The following is a 25,616-nucleotide window of genomic DNA, read 5'->3' as shown; positions in this document are numbered from 1 at the left end:
AGCATTGGGTAGGTCTGGTAACTGGTGAATGAACACTTTGTTGAAGTACTGCCTCTACCTCTCTCCTTTATTCAGAAGGGGAAGTGGTCTTCCTTGGTCTAAACAGATCCCCAATGAGTTTTGCATCCACTCTGAGCGTGATGTGGCATGCTGCTTTAAGCTTGCCAAAACCCTTAAATAATTTTAAGAATGTAAGTCTGAGTTCGCTGTTTTGGTCTCTGATTTAATTCACTTTGTAAATTTCAGATCCTCGCCCTTCTGCTTGAAGAGTGTTCTTGATTCTGGATTATATATTGTGTTTCAAAGTTTTTGCAGTCTTTGTACTTGATCTTCTGTTTAATATTACCTGGACCTTGTAATCTAACTGATAATGGCTGTGTTATAATGTGACTGCCTTATCTGACAGAAAAGAGATGTTGCTTCTGTGTCCAGTTTAAAATTGGACAGTGTCCATTGACCTCAATATTGGTATGCTGGTATTTACCATTTCATTCCTTAATTTCTTCAGGGAAAGGCAATTTCTTTGTTTCCTGATTCTTTGCCTTCATTTGAAAGCTTTTCCTGTGACTTTGGGAGAAAAATTTCCTTGGAGTGATGTACTGCTTTGAAATGATTGACTTGCCCACAGAAATGTGGCTATCCACAGCTTGGATGGGACTTCATCGATGTTTATGAACCTTTCTCCTGCCATGATGGGAACATAAAATGAGAGCATCTGCCCTCTTTTTTTGTAGTTCCCTGTCTACTGCCATGATGTAATTTTGTTTTTGCATCCAGTATTCTGAATAGAACCAACAGCTTTTGCAAAAGATTCTTCTCTCTCATTTAATAATGACTTGATTCTGTTTTTGCATGTCAGCTTGTCTTACCCATTGGAGTGATGCAATCAGTGTTAGCTCTTTCCTAGACAGTAGTACACATGAGAGAATATCTTCTAAACTCTGACCCAATATTCTGCCTCTGCTTAAGTTATCTTTTAGAGTTCTGAACTATAATTATCTCCCAAATGGTAGATATCATTAATGAAGGCATTGATGCCTCTCCAAGGCTTTTGTTTCCCCTGTTAACATTTAACTGAATAAGAAACATTAATGCTGAATGTAAAAGTTCGAATCAAAAGCTCCAATTACATCCTTATGGGTGGCTGTCTCTCTGTTAATCCCTCGCCTTGCAAGCACATCATTCGTAATGCCATCCACATTGTAAAACAATTTACTGAATGATCCTTCTTTGTTTAGGCCATTAAATCTGAGGCATTTTGATAGCAGATGAAATGTTTTCTCCAGCTCTGTCATTTGTTTGGCCTGTTGTGATATCTTGATGTTTTTAAATGTAACTTGAAGTGGCAAGGTAGGATCCATGTCTACATGTTGCTCCAGTTTTATTCCCACAATGCCCACTCTGATAGAAACTTACTCACATGGGTGTTTATCGAAAGGTTCCATTTCATTTCCTACACCAGGTTTACTATGAACATATCAGCAGCCTGAGATTGGAGGACCACCTGATTGGTGATTCTGTTGAATCAATTTAAGGAGCAACTTTTTGCTGATTGGTCACCACTGTGAGTTTTCCCAGACAGTTTGAAAGCAATGGGAGCAATGCCACACACTGCCCTTCTGTTTTGAATGCTGCTTTCAGAATCTTCTCAACATGATATCTATAAACATATGTTCATCATGTGGTCATGGCAACATTAGTGACATAGCTTGCAGAAATTAACCCTTTATTCCTACAACTGGGGTAAAAGTATGAGGTCTAGGCTGCATCCCTTACTTTGGTCATTTGGTAATTGTAGATATCTCTCATGAAGAGCTTCCTGGTCACTGCTTAGTGCCACTTCCCCAAACAGACACAGAGAAGGGTAAATGTGAGGGAGATTTCTGAACACTTTATACAGCACCTCTATAAAATGCCTGGCACAGAGCCATCCACCTACTCTCTTGGTTGCACAAGTATATGACACAGCGATAAAATATTTGAAAAGTAAAAGGCTTTTACCACCTGAATGATAAACATTAATTAGTCTTTTGCGCACCACATTCTTCGTCTATAATCATGGAAAACATACTGTCGCTGGAGATTGAATGTCAAAATCAGCAACCACTCATCGCTCCACCAGCCATGTATGAGTAAATAAATGAATCCTGTCAATTTAACTTCTTAAAGAACATGGTCATAATTTTGTGATTATTGTTTGGATCGAGGATATAGAATCAAGTAGGTAATGATACTAAGTCTTTAATATCTCAAAATACATGTGCTAATGGCATTCTTTGGCAGCATAACAATAGTTCATCAATTTATTTATTATGTTGGAAGGGACATCTTTATTCAGGTTAGAATATTGACACTCATTTGACTAATGGGAATTATTGCCAAAAATGGGTGATTGATTTCAGCTCTCTGATGAAGGGTCTAGGCCCGAAACGTCAGCTTTTGTGCTCCTGAGATGCTGCTTGGCCTGCTGTCCAGCTACACACTTTATCTCAGAATTTCAATGTTGTTAGTTTGTTGAGTAAAGATGAAAATCAAATGGAAAGGTGCCTGATGAGCTCACATTGTTAATTTTGCAGGAATGGAAAGATTCCAGATTGAACCAAAACTGAGAAAGCTCTATTATAAAAGAGACAGTATTACTATTTATGACTTCCAAAGATCCAAAAACAATGCTTACTATGCTTTGTACCAATTTGATTTGATCACAATTCACCGATTTCTCCTAATCAGCAAATTTCTCAGGTGATCAAAAGTAATCAGTTTATTCCAAAGCATTGAGGCAACTATCAAAGTACCATTAAAATTACTTTAATGATACGTTCGACTGACTGCATAGAGTCTCAACTTCTCTGGAATAATGTATTGCCAGAAGTAACTCAATGAACTAAATTTTACCAGAAACCAGTTCATTGTCAATTTTTGTGTGTTCATCAGAGGGTTTCTCTATGTACGCCTTACTGAATTTTATGATATGAACTTCAGAAACTTGCCTCAGTGCCCATTCACTGTGTCCCTCTGAAGTCCCAGTCAGTGTACAATCCTAAGCACTATTGGCAGAAATACTAGGCATTGCTGGGACCTCACATTATTCCTGACACCAGCCAGTCAGAAGTTGGCAGTTTAGAGGTGCCCTGCACGGTTCCTGTCCATTGCCCTAGACATCTTGAAAAGAGGGAAATTGGAACCTTGCTTTGCTGACAGAGACCTGGAGGTCTGGGTGGGCGGGAGATGTATGCGGTCATCGTTCATGGAGCATGCCCTGAAATGTTAGGGACTGATTTCCAAGAAGGAGGGTCAAAGAAGTGGGTAGCAAGTTAGAGTAACCAGGTAACCACTCTATCTTTCATGTTAGTAATAGTTTCTATCCAGCAGGGGAGAAAATGGGAAACTGCATATCAATGAGGTGAGATTAAGTAATAATGAAATGGCAATGCATTCTGATGCCTGGAAATAGGCATCTCACCCCCTCACTACTGAGAATCTCATCTCACCATTTAGTGCTTGGTTGGTTCAAATGGAACATTTTGCTCTTGATCTCAGGAATCTCCTTACTCTTGATCTCATGCAGTTTTATCAAATTTCTGACTGCGGCCCATGTTGTTCAGTGGCTGGGGAATTACCTCAATGTTTCCTACCCACTCAGGGTTATCAATGCAAAGCTAACAATGTAATGTGAAGCGGATCTAGTTTAAATATTGCATAACAGTTTCATTTCTTTTTGTAACAAAACCTACATCTTTGATTTTTTGACAGATCAACTTCATGTCGACATGCAAACCCAAAGAAATGGCCTAAATTTGAACGGGCCAACAACATAAAGACTGGGGTGTGCTTGATTATGTAATGATTATCTCATTGGAACGTACTGGGCTGCCGTCATGCTTCTGTAAGTAGTTAACAGTGTAATATATTATTAAAGAAGAGAAATCATAACTTGTTCCCCTGTGAAATTACAGAAAATAAATTAACTGCGTATTAAATCAGAAAGTGAAGGAGCAAGGGCATTACCATTGTGTTTTTGACTCTTATCTAGTTTAAATTTCACTCTCATCTGATATTCATATTCATGTTTCCTACAATGGATACCTGATCAATTCATTCGCTTTGTCTGGTTGATGTCAGAGAATCTTGCACAGCATGTACTTACAATTTTCTAATGGACTGTGTGGCAGATATTAAAACCAGGAACAGACAGATGTATATAAAGGAACTTGTCAGCTCATTAAAGAGGCAGAGGGTGCAAAGAATAAGAGTAAAAATATTTGACCATTTGAATGAGCAATTCAACCTCCTTTCACTTAAGAAGGATTTTTCCCCCCTTAACAACATACTCAAGCCACTTGGCAATATGCTTTCCCTGCTGTGTATTTCTTAGCTCAGGAAAATGAGAAGTTGAATTTCAAGGAGGATCCCTTGCTATTTCTCTAGATCTTCTGACAAATAGGAGCATTCCATCGAGACCACCTCCTTAGTTGTGAATGGTGTTCTGATTATCCCTTTTTTTGCAATTTTGTTCATTCATAGAGTAAAGACTGCAGGTATAAATAAAAGCTATCTGCTTTATATTAGCAGTATTAATTCTCCTTTACATTTTATGGGTATAAATTTATCGATAATTAATGTAGCAAACATCGTGTAGTATAAGAACTTTGACCACATCAGTAAATTTACCTTTACCTATAATATTGGCTGTGTTGAAGTCAGGTGAAACTGTATCTAACTGATCAGCTTTGTTAATGTAAAAGGGTTTCATTAAGTGCCTTAACAGGCTTTTCTATTATTACCATATATTTTTCTACTAAGTTTTATACTACACAAGATTTTTTGCACCATGTATGGAGAATAAAAATAAAACAGTACAGATGTTGGAAATCTGAAACAAGCACAAAGAATGCTTGAGAAACTCAGCAGATCTGAGAGCATCTGTGGAGAGAGAAACAGTTACTATTTTGTCTTGGATATGACTGTTCTTCAGAACGAAAAGGTTGGAAAATAGTGTTTTTTATATATTTAATATGGCAGAGGAGGAACAAGGAGAGCAGATAGTATGGAGTCCCAGTGCTAAAGATGAAGGGATTCTAATTTTGGTGAAAAAGGAACAAAAGTGTAAAATGGAGGTTAATTAAGCTGTGGAAGAGTGACAATAGGTCCTATTAGCTGAGAACAAAGTAAACAAGACGTAGATAATAAAATGTGAGGCTGGATGAACACAGCAGGCCAAGCAGCATCTCAGGAGCACAAAAGCTGACGTTTCGGGCCTAGACCCTTCATCAGAGAGGGGGATGGGGGGAGGGAACTGGAATAAATAGGGAGAGAGGGGGAGGCGGACCGAAGATGGAGAGAAAAGAAGATAGGTGGAGAGAATGTAGGTGGGGAGGTAGGGAGGGGATAGGTCAGTTCAGGGGAGACGGACAGGTCAAGGAGGTGGGATGAGGTTAGTAGGTAGCTGGGGGTGCGGCTTGGGGTGGGAGGAAGGGATGGGTGAGAGGAAGAACCGGTTAGGGAGGCAGAGACAGGTTGGACTGGTTTTGGGATGCAGTGGGTGGGGGGGAAGAGCTGGGCTGGTTGTGTGGTGCAGTGGGGGTAGGGGATGAACTGGGCTGGTTTAGGGATGCAGTAGGGGAAGGGGAGATTTTGAAACTGGTGAAGTCCACATTGATACCATATGGCTGCAGGGTTCCCAGGCGGAATATGAGTTGCTGTTCCTGCAACCTTCGGGTGGCATCATTGTGGCAGTGCAGGAGGCCCAAGATGGACATGTCATCAAGAGAATGGGAGGGGGAGTGGAAATGGTTTGCGACTGGGAGGTGCAGTTGTTTGTTGCGAACTGAGCGGAGGTGTTCTGCAAAGCGGTCCCCAAGCCTCCGCTTGGTTTCCCCAATGTAGAGGAAGCCGCACCGGGTACAGTGGATGCAGTATACCACATTGGCAGATGTGCAGGTGAACCTCTGCTTAATGTGGAATGTCATCTTGGGGCCTGGGATGGGGGTGAGGGAGGAGGTGTGGGGACAAGTGTAGCATTTCCTGCGGTTGCAGGGGAAGGTGCCGGGTGTGGTGGGGTTGGAGGGCAGTGTGGAGCGAACAAGGGAGTCACGGAGAGAGTGGTCTCTCCGGAAAGCAGACAGGGGAGGGGATGGAAAAATGTCTTGGGTGGTGGGGTCGGATTGTAAATGGCGGAAGTGTCGGAGGATAATGCGTTGTATCCGGAGGTTGGTAGGGTGGTGTGTGAGAACGAGGGGGATCCTCTTGGGGCGGTTGTGGCGGGGGCGGGGTGTGAGGGATGTGTCGCGGGAAATGCGGGAGACGCGGTCAAGGGCGTTCTCGATCACCGTGGGGGGAAAGTTGCGGTCCTTAAAGAACTTGGACATCTGGGATGTGCGGGAGTGGAATGTCTTATCGTGGGAGCAGATGCGGCGGAGGCGGAGGAATTGGGAATAGTGGATGGAATTTTTGCAGGAGGGTGGGTGGGAGGAGGTGTATTCTAGGTAGCTGTGGGAGTCGGTGGGCTTGAAATGGACATCAGTTACAAGCTGGTTGCCTGAGATGGAGACTGAGAGGTCCAGGAAGGTGAGGGATGTGCTGGAGATGGCCCAGGTGAACTGAAGGTTGGGGTGGAAGGTGTTGGTGAAGTGGATGAACTGTTCGAGCTCCTCTGGGGAGCAAGAGGCGGCGCCGATACAGTCATCAATGTACCGGAGGAAGAGGTGGGGTTTGGGGCCTGTGTAGGTGCGGAAGAGGGACTGCTCCCCTCCCACCCACTGCATCCCAAAACCAGTCCAACCTGTCTCTGCCTCCCTAACCGGTTCTTCCTCTCACTCATCCCTTCCTCCCACCCCAAGCCGCACCCCCAGCTACCTACTAACCTCATCCCACCTCCTTGACCTGTCCGTCTCCCCTGGACTGACCTATCCCCTCCCTACCTCCCCACCTACACTCTCTCCACCTATCTTCTTTACTCTCCATCTTCGGTCCGCCTCCCCCTCTCTCCCTATTTATTCCAGTTCCCTCCCCCCATTCCCCTCTCTGATGAAGGGTCTAGGCCCGAAACGTCAGCTTTTGTGCTCCTGAGATGCTGCTTGGCCTGCTGTGTTCATCCAGCCTCACATTTTATTATCTTGGAATCTCCAGCATCTGCAGTTCCCATTATCTCTAAACAAGACATATATAAGATGAGCCCATAAGAGAAAAGTAGACAGGGTAAGAATGTAGGAATAATGGAGAACAGGCATCATGCAGTCAGGTTCTGAAGTTATGGAACTCAATGTCAAATCCAAGAAACTGCAAAGTACCTACCTGGAAAATGAGGTTGCATTCTGCCAGTTTGCATTGCGCACCATTGGAACATTGCATCAGGCCCAGAACAGAAATGTTCACTTGAGAGAAGGTCGTTAATTGAAATGGCAAGCAACTGGAAGGTTGGGGGTGCAATACACAGTGCAGGTGTTCCACAAAGCAGTTACCCAGTTTACATTTAGTTTTACCAGTGTAAAGTAGATCACCTTGTGAGCAGTATGCAATCGACTAAACTAAAAGAAGCACAAGCTAAATGCTGGTTCAACTGAAAGGTCAGTTTGGGGTTTTGGTCAGTGAGGAGCTGAATGGACAAGTCTTACACATTCTGTAATTGCATGGGAAAGTGCCATGGGGAGTGAGGAAATGTTAGGAGTGATGGAGGAGGGGACCAATATATCACAGAGATTGGTCCCTTTTGGATGCTGACAGTTGGGGGTGGTAAGATGAGTTTGGTAGTGGCATCCTGCTGATCTACTCACCCACTCACAACTCTTTCTCCATATTTTGATGATGTCATTGGTGCCGCTTGTACCCACATCTAGAATTGGAAAAATTAATCAGTTATGCTTCTAATTTCTTTTCTCTTATGCTCTCAATCCTTCCCCTTGTCACAGAACAACAATAGGGTTCCCCTTTACCTTACTTTCCACCCTACTAATCTTGGCATTTAAAGGAACATCCTTTGCCTTTTCCTCGACCTTGAGCAGGATGCCAGCTTTCATGCATATATGTAGATGTGGGCATTGATAATTGTTTGCTACTGATGTTCAATCTTTGTATGTTGTGCTAATTTTTTGGGATTATTTTAAACAAACAATATTCCTTATACTAGGTGGAACAAATGGATACTCAATCATATCTGGTTTTCATGGAGAGAAAACAATTGCAATCACTGCAAGAGAAGATATTTCACCGAAGTGAGAAAGGAGCTGTGCAACATGTTATTTGGGGCTGTTGCTCCTCATTGAATTGGGGATTGATTTACAGTTGATTCCAAACAAATAAAATATTGGAACAGGGCATTCCAATAAATAAGTTCACAAGTTTGAATTGAACTGGGTCGATATAGCCTAGATAAGGTTTAGTATAAAATATTTATAATATTAAAGTTTAATTTGTTGTATTACATGTACTTCATTGAGCAATGCCATACATGATAGAAATCTGACTTTAGAGCTACACAGCATTAATCTTTCACAGCAATGCAAGTACAATTATACAGAAAGACCACATTTAGCACACATTTTAAAAAATTATGAAACATTATATATATGTGGTATTTTCTATTAGTGAAATAACATTAAAAAGAGATTCTAAGTTCTATATTTTGCTTATAGCTACGTCATTTATGATTCTCTGGATTTTACAGGGTTAAATTATATTGCCCTTCACTTTTCTTCTCCCTCCAGTGAGAACATATTCAGGATCCTCTTCATTACTGGGAGTCATACAAACACACGTCAACCTCATTTTCTATGCCTTCCCAATGCAATATTCACTTTTAAAGACCACAATGCCAAAATGGAGTACAGTATAGAATATTTTCTACTTGGGTGTAGCCCATGGCATTTGTCCAATGTGGCGATGAAGAGGGACAAATTATTTTCAAGATTAGGCCCAGAACTTTGAACTAGGCTATAAAATTGATGATCCACTGCAGATAGTCAGTAACCTGTTGGCTGTAACAGGCCACCAGAGAAAACCTGTTAGTTCAAGAAGCAGATACTGGGAACTCAACAAGAATGAGTCAGCAGTGGGTCAGATGATTTTTTTCTGTTTTCATTGGTTGAGTTTGCCCACTCCTTTTAGCACCCTGCCCCCACCGATTTGTTTCTTAAAGACTTACCTTTTTGAAGAACCTTCCAATTGCTACTTAGAGATCACCAATTCTCCACAGCCATAAATGTTAGTTTTATGTTCTACCTATTTCACCATGAAAATTACAGTCAGAGTCACTGCAGTAGCATAGACCCAAAATACATATTTCGCCTCTGAGTTGCTTTGAGAACACCACTGGGCCTGTTTTGAAACTGGTTTCGGAATATGAGTGCACAAAGACCCCACCGAATATTCTCTGCTGTAACCGATTTTGCAGGCAATAAACAGTTAGTGTCTGAAAACTGCCACAGTTCTGTAAATATATCCTTGTCATGTACAGAATTAAAACTGCATTACGGAGCTCAATATTAACTATTGCCTCAGTTTTCCCATATTTTGGCTAAGTGCCAATTTCGGGGTAATCATGGAAGTTTTCTCTTCTTGAACTCTAGCAACTTCTTTTATACAATTTTAGTCTGCTCAACTCATTAAGTATGCACCCACACCCACTCTGATCTTGCACTATCACACACTGGGCAGTAACAGAACTGTTTATCAGTGCTGGGACTGGGTTCTGTTACTGGTACCAAATTGAAACCAGAGCTGTGCACTATTTCAAACATTATATGCTAGGACTTCCACCAGAAAAGTTCATGAACAGTTGAATAATTCCAAAGGAGATGTCAGAAAGAGGCAACTTGGCACCACACTTTTCCAACAGAGACCTTGTGGTTTGGGCTGGTGGAGAGGGGTACCATTCTCCTTCCTGTGTACAACCAGATGAGAACCTGGCGCCAGACCTGTTGACCTAGCCTAAAGTGGCCTCCCATATCAATATAATTTAGGTGGCATGGAGAAACACAATGCAAATCTGCAAGAAGGCCAATGACTTTCTGCACCTTGCAAGGTGCTCTCTGCTCACATAATTGTTCAAACTCAATCACTGCACTCATCCCTGCTAAGGTTCATATTTTGCCAATCTCATTACTGCCACTTTCATCTCACTCAAGATCATTCCTTTAGTTTCACTGCAGGAGAAAGCAGCCCACAGTAGGGCTGAGAGGCCAGTGGTGGGGATTCGAACTTGGAGTCCACATTGCCATGTAAGCTGCTGGTACATGCTCTAAATGTGACATCGCTGTGGCACGCTGCCATACAGCTAAATGTCTAATCCCTTGACGAATCATTGCTGTCAAAGATGACAAGCTGTCTGGCTTTCTGCCTGTCCTTAAAGGCACCACAAGGCCAAAATGCGCTGAGTACCTAAGTGCAAAGTGAGCAAGTGTACAAAAGCGAGTTAAGACCCTTGAAATACAACTTGTTCCGAGGAATAAGATAGGTATATGTCATTGTGCACAAAATGCACTGGCACTAGCATTGCAATATAAAAAATTTCTGAGCTCTATGGTTCAGTATTTAACTACCGAGCTGTATAATTAGTGTCCCCTCAGTTGTGTCATAATGATGTGGTGGGCTGCTAGTTTACTGATGTCAAACTCCATGGACAGAGAATGCAGAGGGCCACTGCCCATGGAACATGCCCTGGCCAAGATGGAGAAGACACCGGTGAACTGCAGGCATTAGAATACTCCTCTGAATTTCACTTTGGAAATTGGCACTGTCTAGTTCTCTCTGATACCTGGTGAAAGAGATGTCTGCATTTAAGCTAGGTAAGATTTGTTAATAATATGTTAATTCATACAAATAGGCCCCTTGCCGCTCAATAGCAAGATTCTCATTTAGCCATTAAAATCCTGGAGCAGAAAACCAAGCATTTTTCTCAACTGTTATGGACCAGACCAAAATCATTCAAAATATATTAAGAAGGCATTTCACAAACTAAACGCTGTGTTAACCACTGCCGCAGTGAAGGCAACACCGAATTACACAGAGTGATTCAAGGTGACTGTCAATGTGATGTGAGTATTGATTCTACGCTCTTGCAAGAAAATAGACTCCAACATTTTCTTATTTTTAAAGGCAAGTGTAAAGCATTATGTTCTGTTGCAATTTGATTGGTCAAACTGCCAAGTTTGAAGCAAAACATCCTTTACTCTCTCACCATAATTAAGTACAAACAAAAGAAAGAAGAAATGGAATAACAACTCTATTTAAAAAAAATTCACAAAATAATATATTATTAACTACTAAACAGCAAACATTTCAATATAGTAACAGCCTATAAACACACCCTTTGCAAAAGCAAATACAGTAAAATAGATAGCCTCACATGCAATTCTCCAGTCCAGTAGAAAAGAACATAAAGGGAAAACTCTGACTTTGCAAGAACTCAAAAGTGTTCTGCTGTAGCAGGGATTGATGTATAGCAGCTTCCAAACCCAAACAGCTATTGAAAGTTAAGTAAAGTCCTGGCTCGTTAGGAGCATGACCCCATGACTTCATGCTGCTTCAATTGTTCTAACTTTAAATAAAACCCAATGCTGCACAAGCTTTTTACTTTATTGGTTTGGAACAGATGACTCATCACCTCTATCTTACCTTTCTTCACAAAAACAGGACATAATACACCTCTTAAAGCTATAGTATTGTCACAGCAGCCCTTAAGAAGAATGAACCATTAATATACAAAGATAACTTCATTTTTAAAAACCTTTAGTCTGATGTTATTTGTACACTGCAATCCATATACATTACATTTACTGTAAGCATGCAAACATTCAGTACTACTGTTTCTTCTGCCAATGAACACCTTCCACTTCCTTCACCACAGTTGCGAAAACATTCTCTCATCCTGTATAATTTTCAAATTGAATGGCTACAATAATAAGCTCCATCTAAATAATCTAGAATTTTATTCTTAAACTTTCCAGAACTTTAAGTGATTATAATCAGTATATACAATTGTCACGAGCACATTACTGGCAACAGATCATTGAAATGTTTCAACACCAACATCAGTCTTAAGGTGACATAACAAAGTGTAGAGCTGGATGAACGCAGCAGCCAAGCAGCATCTTAGGAGCACAAAAGTTGACGTTTCGGGCTTAGACCCTTAATCAGAAAAACTTTTCTGATTAAGGGTCTAAGCCCGAAACGTCAACTTTTGTGCTCCTAAGATGCTGCTTGGCTGCTGCGTTCATTCAGCTCCACACTTTGTTATCTCGGATTCTCCAGCATCTGCGGTTCCCATTATCTCTCTCACCGGTCTTAAGGTGTCCTTCTTTATTATGAAATATGTCTTTTATTCATTTATTTATTCATTTGTGGGATGTGGATGTTGCTAGTTGGCCTGCATTTATTGCTCATTCCCAATTTCCTTTGAGAATCTGGTGGTGAGCTGCCTTCTTGAACTGCTGTAGATCACCCTCAGTGGGTTGACCCACAATGCCATTAATGATTATTCAAATTTTGGAAAGGTACCCAATAGGTGTTTCTGTTTTATTGTTGTTGTCTTACAAGAGTACGACACCAACACCCAGATCACAATGACAGCCACCTTGAATGGCTTTGGGTGTGGTTACCATTGGGGCAGTAGTTAACACAGTTTTTAGGTTATCAGATGACATCCATCTTCCATCGACTTAAATTTTCTGCACTTCTTCAACAGGTCAGTCAGTGGACCAATCGCACTGCTAAAATTTGTTACGAATTTTTCTTAAAAACCAGTCCCAGGAATTATAACACTTCCACATTCACTGATGGTATGGGTAACTCCCCAGTAACCTTTGGTTTCACGTACCATGGGGCCAGTTGTCCATGTCCAATAACATGGCCCAGGAGCATGACTTAGGCTTTTGCAAACTCACTCTTAGCCAGGTTTATCAACAAGCCTGCTTCCCAAAGTCAATCAAATAAATCTGATAGATGCTCCAAATGTTCCTTCCAAGTGACTCAAAATTATCAGATCGTCTTTATACACCACACAATTGGGTTATCCTAAAATGACTTTATTGGTTAACCTCTGAAATGTGTCTGGTGCAATTTTCATACAAAATTGCATGACTTTAAATTGGTGCAGTCCATGTGGTGTCATGAAAGCTGAAATTTCCATCCCCTGTTTTTGAAAAAGGTATCTGCCAGTACCCTCTGAGTAAGTCCAACTTAGAAATAATAAGTTTCTTGTTCCATCTTCATAATGCAGTCTTCCAAATGTGGAATAGGATATGAGTCAAATGTTGTAATTCATTGACTTTGCAACATTCCACACATAATCGTTGGGTACCATCTGGACCTGGCACTATTACTATGAGTGAGCTCCAGTCACTGCAACTCACTTCAATAATGCTGTCTCTGAGCATGCTTTCAATCTCTTTTGGAACCTGTGCCAACTTTAGAGGATTAAATCTTTAAGGATTTTGCTTAACTGGAATAGCATTTCTTATATCTACATCATGCATAATTAGATTAGTACTTCCAAGCTTATTCTGACATATCTCCCCATGTGAGTGGAATAATTCTTTCAGATCATTTTGATTTTCCTGCGGATGGTAACTCAATAGTTTATCCTAATTTTTGAGATCTTCTTCATTGTCTAATATAGTTTGAGGAATGTGTAATTCAGAATCATCTGAACTTGGTTTTTCACACTGTAACCTGTAACATATTCTCCTTTCATTTACCTTCCCTATCCACGTACTTTTTGAGCATATTCACATGACACACTCTGTGAGATTTCTTTTTATTTGGAATTCTTATCAAATAATTAAACACACTCAATTCCTTTTCAATTTGATAAGTCCCATTAAACTTGCCTTCAAAGGTTCACCTACCATTGGGAGGAACACTAACAGTTTATTTCCACCAACAAAATTACAAATTTTTGATGTCTTGACTGCTTCCTGTTTCATCACATGATGTACTATTTTATAAATGCTGTCTCGCCAACTCAACTGTTCCGTTTAATATTTCCCTAAAATTTGACATATAGTTCAAATATGTAGCCTCTGAACCCTGATTCACCAATTTTTCCTTAATTAATTTTAGTAGTTCTCTCACCTTACATCTGAAAACTAATTCAAATGGACTGAATTTAATTGATTCATTGGGTGCATCCCCAACTGCAAACATACAAATGGAATTCCTTTATCCAAAACCTCTGGATACTTTTGACTATAAAACTTCAATATGGTTTTTGAAGTTTGATGCCACCATTCTAATGCTCCTTGCAATTCTGAATGGTACACAGTGGTTTAACTTGTTTTGTTCTTAATCTACCCATTACTTCAATAATTCAGGTGTAAAATTTGATCCTTGATCTAACTGTATTTCTGTTGGTAGTCAGTATCTAGTAAAAAAAATTTAGTGACTATCTACAATCCTTTTAGCTGTGATACAGCATAATAGAATGCCCCCTGGAAATTTAGTAGACACATCCATTATGGTCAACAAATACTGATTCCCAATTACTGTTTTAGATGGGGTCCAAAGCATTCAATTAAGACGCTTGTAAAAGGCTCTTCAAATGTGGAAATATGTGATGGTCTCCATTTCCTCTTCAAGATTGCATTTTTTAAGATAGTAACATTCTGGGATATACTCCGATTGTTCTTCTGTGTATGCTGTTTGATACAACAGTTTTAGTTTTTCATCTTCCTGTTGTTATTCACCTAGTTTCTCTGAACTAAAAATATCCACTTTGTCTCCCACCTATTCTTGCTCTATTCCCAATGATTTGATCAAATATAGTTTCTGATATTTGAACTTCAAATCCCTTGTCTTCTTTCCTTGATTTCTCCTCTTTGTTTCAACCTGTGGCTTTGTCATCTTGTTACCAAATGGTCAGGAAAACTCCCAGACATGCTTTCTGCAACATCTCAGTGTCTGATTTTCCACTGACTTTTCAACCACAGTTGATATCACTCCCACCTGTTATCCAGCTATATCATTACAAAGATAAACTCTATTTCAGGAACCAAAAATTTCTCTATTAATCACATGATCACTTCATCACTTTTCACCGGACGTCCTAGCCTCACTTTATGAAATGGAGCACTGCTTTTCTCACCATTCATTCTACATATTGTCACCTTTTCTGGCAATATTCCTTCTGAATTACATATCTCCTCATCTTTCACCATAAAATATGAACTTGCTTCTGTATCTCTTAAAATCTTAATTTCTTTACGGGCTCCTCCTGGCATTTATGAGTAAACCTTACCAAGGTAAATTCTCAAGAAATCTAGCACTTTCTTCTCAACCAACTCCTGACCAGGATGCACATTCTGATGCAGCTTTTTTAGCTTTCACTGTGCTTTCCTTTACCACTTCAGCAAAACTCAATGGCTTATCCTGTATTCCTATATCCGTTTTCGTAGTGCTTTTTCTAAACTACCAACACTGCAACTGCATGTCGCCAACCTTATTACAATGAAAACACCTGAGCTTTTCTACTTCTCTTTCCCTCATTTTTTAACCCTGTTGAAAACTATCTTTATTATCTTAAATGAGATCTCCATTCCCTTACCAGCTGAGGATTTCTCTTTTCCCCAATTTCTATCCCTCATGATTGAAATTGATGTTGGAAGCCTAACTTTGACTTATGAATCAGTTCATAATGGTTTGCCATTTATACTGCCAATCTTGCAGTCTTACCTCTCTGCTTTTCCATTAGTCCTCACTATTTCAGGAAGTGAACTTTTGAACTCTCCAAAATAATCATCCTTCTAAGAGTGTCATATGTTTGATCTACTTTCAATGCTTTTATCCACCTGGCAAAGTTTCTTTGTTTGATCCTTTCAAACTCAATACATGTTTGACCAGATTCCATCCAAAGATTCCTAAAACGTTTTCTGTAGGCTTGTGGCACGAGCTCATATGCACTAAAGATGACTTTTTCAACTCCTCATACTTCCCAGTTACTTTCTCTGATAGTGATGCAAATACCTCACTAGCTGTAGCGACCAACAAAACTCACATGGACACCAGCCATTTCATTTGTTTTGCCACTTTTTCAATGAAATGAAAAAGGTTTCTACATTCTTCTGGTTAAACCTAGGCAATGCTTGGACATATTTAAATAGATCCCCACCAGGTCTTTGCCTACAATGGGATTGCTCTCCATCACTGTCCTTATCACTATTCCTATATTTCACTTCCACCTCCACCATTTTATGTTGACTTTGAGTTTTCAGTTCCAACCTCCAAAGTTCAAAACTCTCGTTGTCCCTTTCTTCTGCTAGGGCCCTTCTTTCCTTTTCTTTTTCCTTTTGTCTTTCTGCTCTTCTGCTTTCATTCATAATTCAAACTGTTTCATTTACTTTTTTTTCTTTTTCTTTAGCCTCTAAGCATTCAAGCTGCTTCATATGCAATTGAATTTTAGCTGTTTCCAAAAGATTTTGATGGCATTTCTGGCAATTGTGGATGTTGAGCTATTACTGCAAATAACCTTCCCTTTCCGCACAGACAAAGGCAGCCTCAAATCCAGCTTGTCTGCCAATTCCAAAAGCTTTGCCTTGTGCACTTTCTGTTAAACTCCTGAAATGACTTCCAACCTAAGAAACTATTAGTGACCAAAAGAGCTATTACTAAACTAGGTGAAACCTATACAAACCAACCAAATGCAACACCTGAAAAGAGAATACAAATACTCAACACTCACTGTTTTTGAGTCCAATATCTTAAACCCAAACAGGAGTAAGAGATTTTGATCCTGGCAAGTGCTCCCAGTTTGTTATGGAGCAGTCCAAACACCCTCAATATACATTAAGAAGTTAGCCTGGATCCAAATGTTTTCTTACTTTTTAAAGGCAAGTGTAAAGCATTATGTTCCCAACATTTTTGTCATTGCCAACATCATACAGAGGACTAGGAAGTTCTGCCTTCTGTCATTAATCATTTATTTTCATTGATTGTTGCAAATAATTCCGAGACCCAAACTGTAAACAGAAGACTTGTGATAAATTAACATTTATTGAATTACAGCAACTCAATACAATATCAAATTTTAGATGGCTTATGAATTATTTAACTTTGAAAATAAAGGCTCTTCTTCTAAAGCCTGGTAATCTAAATTTTTACTCATTACTGTTGGGCTCGTTCTAATGTAAAGACAGAAAAGTGCAAATGAAAATGTTCATCACGGTATTTCTTAATCATGTTTGCAGAGGTCAAAATTATTTCCAGGTTGGATTGAAGCACTCATTCCTCTTGAATGTTATATTTGAGGCTCAACCTGATTATAGCTTTAATACTGAAGCATGAAGATGAGGGTAAAGGAAATAACTTGTCTAAATCTCATTCTATGCTACTGAACAGTTATGGTGTGCACTGGTCATAGTATTGAGCTCGAGTTTCAATGAATTTCTTGATCTTAGTCACTTGATCCTGATAATCCTCCAGTTGTGCAAATTTCACCGCCAGCTGTTTATTTCCTTCTGCAAGATTTTGCTCAATTGCTAAAATAAGAACAGATTTAGAATGTCAGGCTTATATTTTGAATTCAGTCAATTATGTGATATAGTATTGACTACATCTACACAAATTAAACTCTTATTTAGTACACATTTCCTTTAATTGAATGTCATGTAACCACATTCCTCATAGCTGCTTGATAAAGTTTATTCCTGAATTTCTGATACATCATTTTAAGAAATGGCGATAGTGATTGAAATGAAGCCCTCTTTTTCAAGCGCTTTGCACCTTTGCTTCTTTTCAAGTATTATTCCAAAGACTAAATTCATTGAACAGAATTTATTCTTGGTGATGGATGTCTCACCTGCTAGTTAGAGAACTGGTTGAAGTCTTTCATCATTTCTGGCTGAGACCCAATGGAATTAAGTGCTGGTCAGTACAAGTGTCTGGTCAGCTCTGAGATCTTAAACCCTGGGGCTGGGGCGTGAATGTCCTGCCCTCAAAGCTTCTGGCCAGTTACAGCATGGCAGCTTGCCTCTGGCAGCAATGTCACTGGGAATGGTGGCTTCTTTTGATAATGCACACAGGGAGAGGCCTAGGATTGTTGAGGGATCCAGGTCGCAGATGAAGGAGGATGGATGCGAGACCACAGGCTTGGAAATTACAGCAGGGAGAATGAAGAATGTGTCAGGGGAAAGAGATGAAAGTGACGGGTTGATAGAGTCCCAATGGGATTTGCTTATCTCTAGTCCCATCCTGCCCCTAGTTGAAAATTGGACATTCATTGCCCACCTAAAGGCAACTTTTAGCAACCAGGTGGGACCGCTGCCCATTAGTCTCCTGCACTGGATTTAAAATAGGCGGAGGTGGTAGAATCACCGAACTTCACCCTCTTGCCTGATCTTGCCCAAACTCCAGACATTACGTTAGAGATAGAGGGGCATTAAATTTCAGCCATTCAGCAAGCACAATGAGTGGAATTTCATGATGACATTTTCAGTAATGACATCTGAGTGAGGAATATTTGTGGACTGCTCCGTTATTTTTAATGTTGTCAATGAGTTATTTCTTTATAAATTGTGTTGGAACAGTCAGCAAAATTTTTGTCCATTGTGCTACAATATTATTTGATGATCTCTTCACAAAATAGATTATGTCTGACATGGCAGTAAACTAATATCGCTGACTTACCTGCAATTTCCTGCAACCTCTGTTGAACCTCTTTAAAATAATAATCGGCCTCAGATCTAACCCGATTCACTCGATCGATCACATCCTTTGGAAGTGATTGCGGAACGTTATTTTGTAATTTTTCATACAGGGAAACGAGTTGTTTGAAATCCTAAACAAGAAGAAAAAGCTCAATTCAACACATTCTCCCATAAGTTTTAGTAATATATAAGACACATATGTTATAATAGGGTTAATATATCTAAATGGGTGCTTTATGATTTCCTCTCTACTGTAGTTTCTTAAAAGTTGAAACAAATTCTGAAGAAAAAATAATAAGCATCGGCAAGGCGTTAGAAAGGATTCTGAGGGATAGGATTTATGACCATCTGGAAGAGCCTGGCTTGAATAAATGCAGTCAACACGGCTTTGTGAGGGGTAGGTCATGCCTTACAAACCTTAGAGTTTTTTGAGGATGTGACTAGAAAAGTTGATGAGGGTCGAGCTGTGGATGTGGTGTATATGGACTTCAGTAAGGCATTTGATAAGGTTCCCCATGGTAGGCTCATTCAGAAGGTCAGGAAGAATGGGATAAGGGGAACTTAGCTGTCTGGATACAGAATTGGCTGGCCAACAGAAGACAGCGAGTGGTAGTAGAAGGAAAATATTCTGCCTGGAAGTCAGTGGTGAGTGGTGTTCCACAGGGCTCTGTCCTTGGGCCTCTGTCCTTAGGCCTCTATTGTTTGTAATTTTTATTAATGACTTGGATGAGAGGATTGAAGGATGGGTCAGCAAGTTTGCAGACGACATGAAGGTTGGAGGTGTCGTTGACAGTATAGAGGGCTGTTGTAGGCTGCAGCGGACAGGATGCAGAGATGAGCTGAGAAGTGGCAGATGGAGGTCAACCTGGATAAATGCGAGGTGATGCATTTCGGAAGGTCGAATTTGAAAGCTGAGTACAGGATTAAGGATAGGATTCTTGGCAGTACGGAGGAACAGAGGGATCTTGGTGTGCAGATACATAGATCCCTTAAAATGGCCACCCAAATGGACAGGGTTGTTAAGAAAGTGTATGGTGTTTTGGCTTTCATTAGCAGGGGGATTTAGTTTAAGAGTCGTGAGATCTTGTTGCAGCTCTATAACACTTTGGTTAGACCGCACTTGGAATACTGCATCCAGTTCTGGTCGCCCTATTATAGGAAAGATGCGGATGCTTTGGAGAGGGTTCACAGGAGGTTTACCAGGATGCTGCCTGGACTGGAGGGCTTATCTTATGAAGAGAGGTTGACTGAGCTCGGACTTTTTTCACTGGAGAAAAGGAGGAGGAGAGGGGACCTAATTGAGGTATACAAGATAATGAGAGGCATAGATAGAGTTGATAGCCAGAGACTATTTCCCAGGGCAGAAAAGGCTATCATGAGGGGTCATAGTTTTAAGTTGGTTGGAGGAAAGTATAGAGGGGATGTCAGAGGCGGGTTCTTTACACAGAGAGTTGTGAGAGCATGGAATGCGTTGCCAGCAGCAGTTGTGGAAGCAAGGACATTGGGGACATTTAAGAGACTGCTGGACATGCATATGGTCACAGAAATTTGAGGGTGCATGCATGAGGATCAATGGTTGGCACAACATTGTGGGCTGAAGGGCCTGTTCTGTGCTGCACTGTTCTATGTTCTATGTTCTATGATTCATTTGAACTTCAGTCTTGTGGTTTTCATGGAGTTTATCTTCAATTTTGTAATAATTGGATTTCTGAAGTGTCTGAATTAAATGTGCCTTTGAAACTATTAGAACTTATATTCTGTGGCATCCATGGGGACTGAATTTTAACACTTTCAGGCTGAACTCAGCACAATGCAGCCACATTTCTTGATGATACAAAGCTGGGTGAGAAAGCAAGCTGTAAAGAAACCACACAGAGGCTACAAAAGATGGCTAAGTGTATGAAAAGAATGATAGAATGTAACACAGAGAAATGCCTAGCTATTAACTTCGGTGGGAAAAACATGAAAGTGGACAACGATCAGAAGATGAGAGACTGGAAACTGTCGGTATTCAGAGGGATCTGGGCATCTTTGTACTTCAATCACAAAGTTAATATGTAAGTACAGGAAGCAAGTAAGAAAGTAAGGGTTATGTTATCATTTATTACATTGAGATTGGAAAATAAAAGTTGTTGTATTGTGCCTGTAGAGGGCTTTGGTGTGACCACAACTGAAATTGGTCTGTTCACCTGAGGAAGATCATGTTTGCTTGAGAAGAGGTACACATTGGGGAGAAATTGATTAAATTGGGTCTGTATTACCTGGAACTGACAAAAATGAGATTTGATTTCATAAAATCTGTGTAAATGCTGAGAGGGTTTCCCCAGTTTCTCATTAATGGGAAGATTTATGTTAGTCACAGTATCAGATTAAGTGGTCAGTCATTTAGGATTGAGAAGTGGAGAAATTTATTTACATAGAGAGTTGTGAATCTTTAGAATTCTGTACCTGACAGCACTGTGGATGCTGAGTACTGAGTGTATTCAGTACAGAGAGTTGAAGATACTAAGGAAATCAAGAATGGGGAATGGCCAGAATAGGCAGATTTTCAGTAAATCATTAACATAGCAAAACCTGCTGAAAAGAACAAATAGCCCACTCCTGCCCCTATATCTTATATTCTTAGCCTGATGAAATTTGATTTGAAACCTGCATGTGAATACTGCAAGAAAGTACAACCACTTTATAGTTAACATGGTATGAAGCTGGATGAACACAGCAGAAGCATCAGAGGAGTAGGAAAGCTGATATTTCACATCAAGACCCTTCTTCAGAAGAAGGGTCTCCATGCAAAACATCAACTTTCCTGCTCCTCTGATGCTGCTTGGCCTGCTGTGTTCATCCAGCTTCACACTGTGTTATCTCAGATTCTCCAGCATCGGCAGTTCCTACTGTCTCTGTAATCACTTTATAGCTGTTTGTTATGATTCTTTTTTAATAATAAGAAACTTCAGCTACATCACATCAAAGGCAGGCACAGGAAAAAACTGCAAGCAGCACATGATTCACTTGTTCAGGTTACATTAAAAAAAATCATTCTGGCAAAAAATATAAAATCTCTGGGATTCATATTGAAATATAGAAATAAAGCCAACACAATGGTGTTTGGTAAAGACATTTTATCAGTTTTCAATCAGTATTACAATACACTCCCAAAGCAAGACTAGTAATATAACTGATCATTAAGAAGTTTCTTGTAACTTATATCAATAAAAGGTGAAAAACATGTTGATTAAATGTATTTGTTCCATTGAATTTTATGATTACTTACCTGTTCAACTTTGTCTCCCATGTTTCGTGAATCAAGACCTCTGATTTCTAAATCTGTGGCCTTCTGCCGGTTAATATTATTTTGGTTCTGCAAGTTGTTAATGTTATTAGTGAGATCCCTTAAACGTTCTGTTATATCCTGCAAATTAGTTTCTGTGTTGGTAAGCTTGTACTCAATCTGCAAAATAAACATGATAAGAGCATATTATTATCAAAATTTCACAAACGTAGCATCCATTTTTTTAAGAAGTTAGAAGTGTCTTTTACTGTGACCAAAATTATATTTTAGATGTATTATTTTCATAGGCTATTTTGAAATGTTCCATGTGTCAGTCCATAGGTACCACATGCTAGATGAATAAAATTATTGAATTCTTTGTTTAGCAGTGATAAAAATTTATTTGAAGAAAATAATTTGAAAACGTATACTCCCATGCAATTGGTTAGTAACATAAATAACTGAAAATTTTGCTTGTCATCAAAATGTTATGACATTTGCATCCTTAAGTCAAATGCCAACCAAATCCACCTGTGACAGTTTACTTAGCCAACACGGGGATGGTAAAAGGGCAGGGTCTTTCTTCAGTGGAGCAAAAGGATGGAAAATGTCTTATCTTCAGTTTAATTTTGGTTTATATTGACTAAATGTGAGACAATGACAAAAAAGAAATTATGGAGACATTTGAAACTCCAATAGTTGGAAGAACCGGTTTCATGGTGACGGAAGAATGAAGGGAGCAAAAAGAAAAAGTAAACAATTTCTGTTTGATAAGAGGATGCAATGCAGGAATATTATTGTAATATTCATTATAGAAGGAGGAGGTCAAAAGTTAGCAGGTGCTTCATTTACCTTTGTAATTTTTTCCTGGGCTGTGTCAATAGCTTCTGTGGCATCTTCAATAATGTCACTCACATCCTTCAGGGCTTCATTGGCATCAGTCAGAACATCCTGTACTTCATTGATGTTATCCTTCACCCTGCTAGCTCGCTCTCTAGATTACAAGGGTAAAGAAAGAAGAATGAGGATGTCTTAATTTGAACGTACTTTAATTGTACTTAAAAGGATTATTATAAAAGGACTGTAAAGCTTAGAAAATGTATTAATCACTTTCAGTGTTGAAGATCAATCACATCCTACCTTATTTTAAATTATTTGTTAGCTAGAATGACTGTAATTCACACATAGCACAACATGGAAGCTTGCTGGTGCAAAAGTATATTCTGTCATTTTAGTAAATGTTGATCGAAAAAAACTGAAATGGGAATGTATAATTGGGTTCTAGTTTACAATAGTACAGCATCATTGGATTGCTTCTCTCTTGTAAAGCTGGCAATATCTATAATGGTATTTAACCAGTACCTGGCTTTGTTTGCATCTTCAAGAAGCATCTTAGCCTTGGCAACATCGTCCTGTGTGTTTGCTAATATTTCGCTGACATCAGGAATCCTAGAGGCAATATTGCGTAAACTGGTGATCTTATCTCTGATTGTTACAGCATCAGTGGGAAGTTTGAGGGAGAGGACATGTTCACTAATTCTCTGAATTTCATCTGGATCTGCCTGGGCTGCTATTAGGGTCAAATGACATATAAAGAGAGAGTTGTTAATGCACCTGCAAAGTAAAGTCTATAACAAGCAATCTTTAACTGTCATTAAAGTTTCATGGTTTGAAATCACCCACCTTTAGGCATTGTCAAAACGTGCAACTTGCTTACATTTCTTTTAATTACAAATTCTTTCACAACCTTAAACTGCACTGAGCAAAGTAAATCTGAAGCATACCACATGTACATCAACTCCCCAACATTCTTGGTCACCTTATATATTCTAAATGGTGACTTGCAGCTTCGACATTGGAGTCCTTATTCAATATATTAATGGTTTAGAACATAGAAAAGTGCTTCACAGGAACAGGCCCTTCGGCCGAACATAGCTATGCTAACCATGATGTTATTCTAAACTTATCCCATCTGCCTGCGCATGGTCAGTATCCCTATATTCTCTGTCTGTTCATGCTTCTGCCTAAATGCCTCTTAAATTTTACTATCACATCTGCTTCTATCATTTCCCCTAGTAGCGCGTTCCAAGCACCTACTACCATCTGTGTAAACAACATCTCATTTAAGCTTTCCTCTTCTCATCTTTAACATCAAAGTGTTTGACATTTCCACCTTGGGAAAGAGACTTCAGCTATACACACTATCCATACCGCTTATAATTTTACATACTTCTACCAGGTTGCCCCTCAGCCTCCAATGCTCTAGCGAAAATAATCCAAGTTTGTCCAATCTCTCCTAATAGCCAATACACTCCAATCCAGGCAACTTCCTGGTAAACCTGTTTTGCACCCTCCAAAAAGTCTCCACATCTTTCTATAGTGTGGCAACTGGAACTGTGCATAGTATTCCAAATGTGGCTAGACCAAATTCTTATACAGTTCCAACATGACTTGCCAATTTTAATACTCAATGCCCTGACTGATGAAGGCAAGTATACTGTATGCCTTCTTTACCATGACTGTACTGAAATGTTTGGTGTACTCACAAGGTATCTTGTTGAATTTTTAATTATAAAACAGGTACTGTGTACCCCGAGTATCCTGGTTGGGGGTGTCGTAAGTAGGGGAAAGGAGAGCCCTGCGTGTTTTACTGAAGAGGGCTGATTACAATTGGCAGCAAAATTGCTCTTCATAAAAGGATCCATAATGTTTTCACTAACAGGTGAGAACTAGGGCATGCCATTGTTATTCATCCATATCAAGGAACCAAGTCTTCTATGCCTCTTGTGCTTTAAACAGTATTGTGTCCAAATTTAATTTAAGTGAGCAATAATTCAAATATGTTCCGGAAAATGGCTTTACAACAGTAGACAAAGCCATTGATGGTCACTACGTAAAGACATAACATATTGGCAAACAACTGCTCAAGGACTCAAGCTAAAGTTAATCAAACACTTCAAAAGCACTCATTATCAAAGGAACTAGCTGAACGTGTACTCAGTAGTAACAAGCATTTCTACACAAGTGTGGACGACTCGAAACTAAGGATCTTGTGATTATTGATAGTGTTTCTTCAGAAGTTCAACTAGCTATCCTGGAACAAGGAGCAAATATTGTCTAGGGTGTGAGTAAAAGGGCTGATTACAATGTGTGCAAGATCCCATTTTGGTAACAGAATTTGGAAGATTTATTTATCATATATTGACTAGAAAACCTACCCATGGATTCCAAGTTAAATGTTCAATAATTTGCATACAATCAACTGATGATATTTGTTTGTATCTCATTATCATAAATAAAAGTCTAAACAAAACACAAATGCAGACCATATTGTTACTACATGACTACACCATCCAGTTTGGAGTCAGTGAGAATGAAAAAGGAGCCACTGAAAGTGAAAAGGCAAAAGGGACTATTTCCACACTGTAGGGATTCTATGAAATCTATGAAATCTCTTGCAAATATCTCACAAAGAACTCGGAGGGAAGAAAAAATTGACCCCGATGATATTTAAACAGGAAACGACAGTTTTGCTGATCTTAAATCATCAAAATCATACACCTACATCAATGTAGCAACAATGTAATTAGATTACAGCATGCAATGATGGTGCTGTTTATTTTCTCGTACTGCATTGCAGCTTTCACAAAACATGAAGGCTTATTAAAGCAATGTAATTCACTTAGACTTTGTTGGACAGATCATTCCACTAGTTT

The 25,616-nt window shown here is 39.5% G+C and overlaps 2 protein-coding genes across 3 annotated transcripts in view; one reads left to right on the top strand and one right to left on the bottom strand.

Moving 5' to 3' along the window:
• Positions 1-9,466, top strand: part of LOC125462641 (calcium/calmodulin-dependent protein kinase type 1D-like) — a 50,299-nt gene extending 40,833 nt beyond the window's left edge. For both annotated transcript variants that reach the window (XM_048552870.2, XM_048552869.2), the window contains exons 13-14: positions 3,754-3,886; positions 8,126-9,466. In XM_048552870.2, coding sequence (XP_048408827.1) covers positions 3,754-3,844 — 91 coding nt within the window. In that variant the 3' untranslated portion in view covers positions 3,845-3,886; positions 8,126-9,466. The remainder of the gene's footprint in view (positions 1-3,753; positions 3,887-8,125) is intronic.
• A 7,532-nt stretch (positions 9,467-16,998) lies between these two features.
• LOC125462720 (laminin subunit beta-3-like) overlaps positions 16,999-25,616 on the bottom strand; it is a 73,472-nt gene continuing 64,854 nt past the window's right edge. Inside the window, exons 19-23 of the mRNA XM_059653262.1 lie at positions 23,263-23,470; positions 22,753-22,894; positions 21,904-22,080; positions 18,613-18,763; positions 16,999-17,465 (exon numbers count right to left, since the gene is read on the bottom strand). Of these exons, the coding sequence (XP_059509245.1) occupies positions 17,326-17,465; positions 18,613-18,763; positions 21,904-22,080; positions 22,753-22,894; positions 23,263-23,470 (818 nt within the window). The 3' untranslated portion in view covers positions 16,999-17,325. The remainder of the gene's footprint in view (positions 17,466-18,612; positions 18,764-21,903; positions 22,081-22,752; positions 22,895-23,262; positions 23,471-25,616) is intronic.

This window comes from Stegostoma tigrinum, chromosome 21 (genome assembly GCF_030684315.1).
Source record: "Stegostoma tigrinum isolate sSteTig4 chromosome 21, sSteTig4.hap1, whole genome shotgun sequence".
NCBI classification, from domain to species: Eukaryota; Metazoa; Chordata; class Chondrichthyes; order Orectolobiformes; family Stegostomatidae; genus Stegostoma; species Stegostoma tigrinum.
This window is presented reverse-complemented; position numbering and strand designations above follow the sequence as displayed.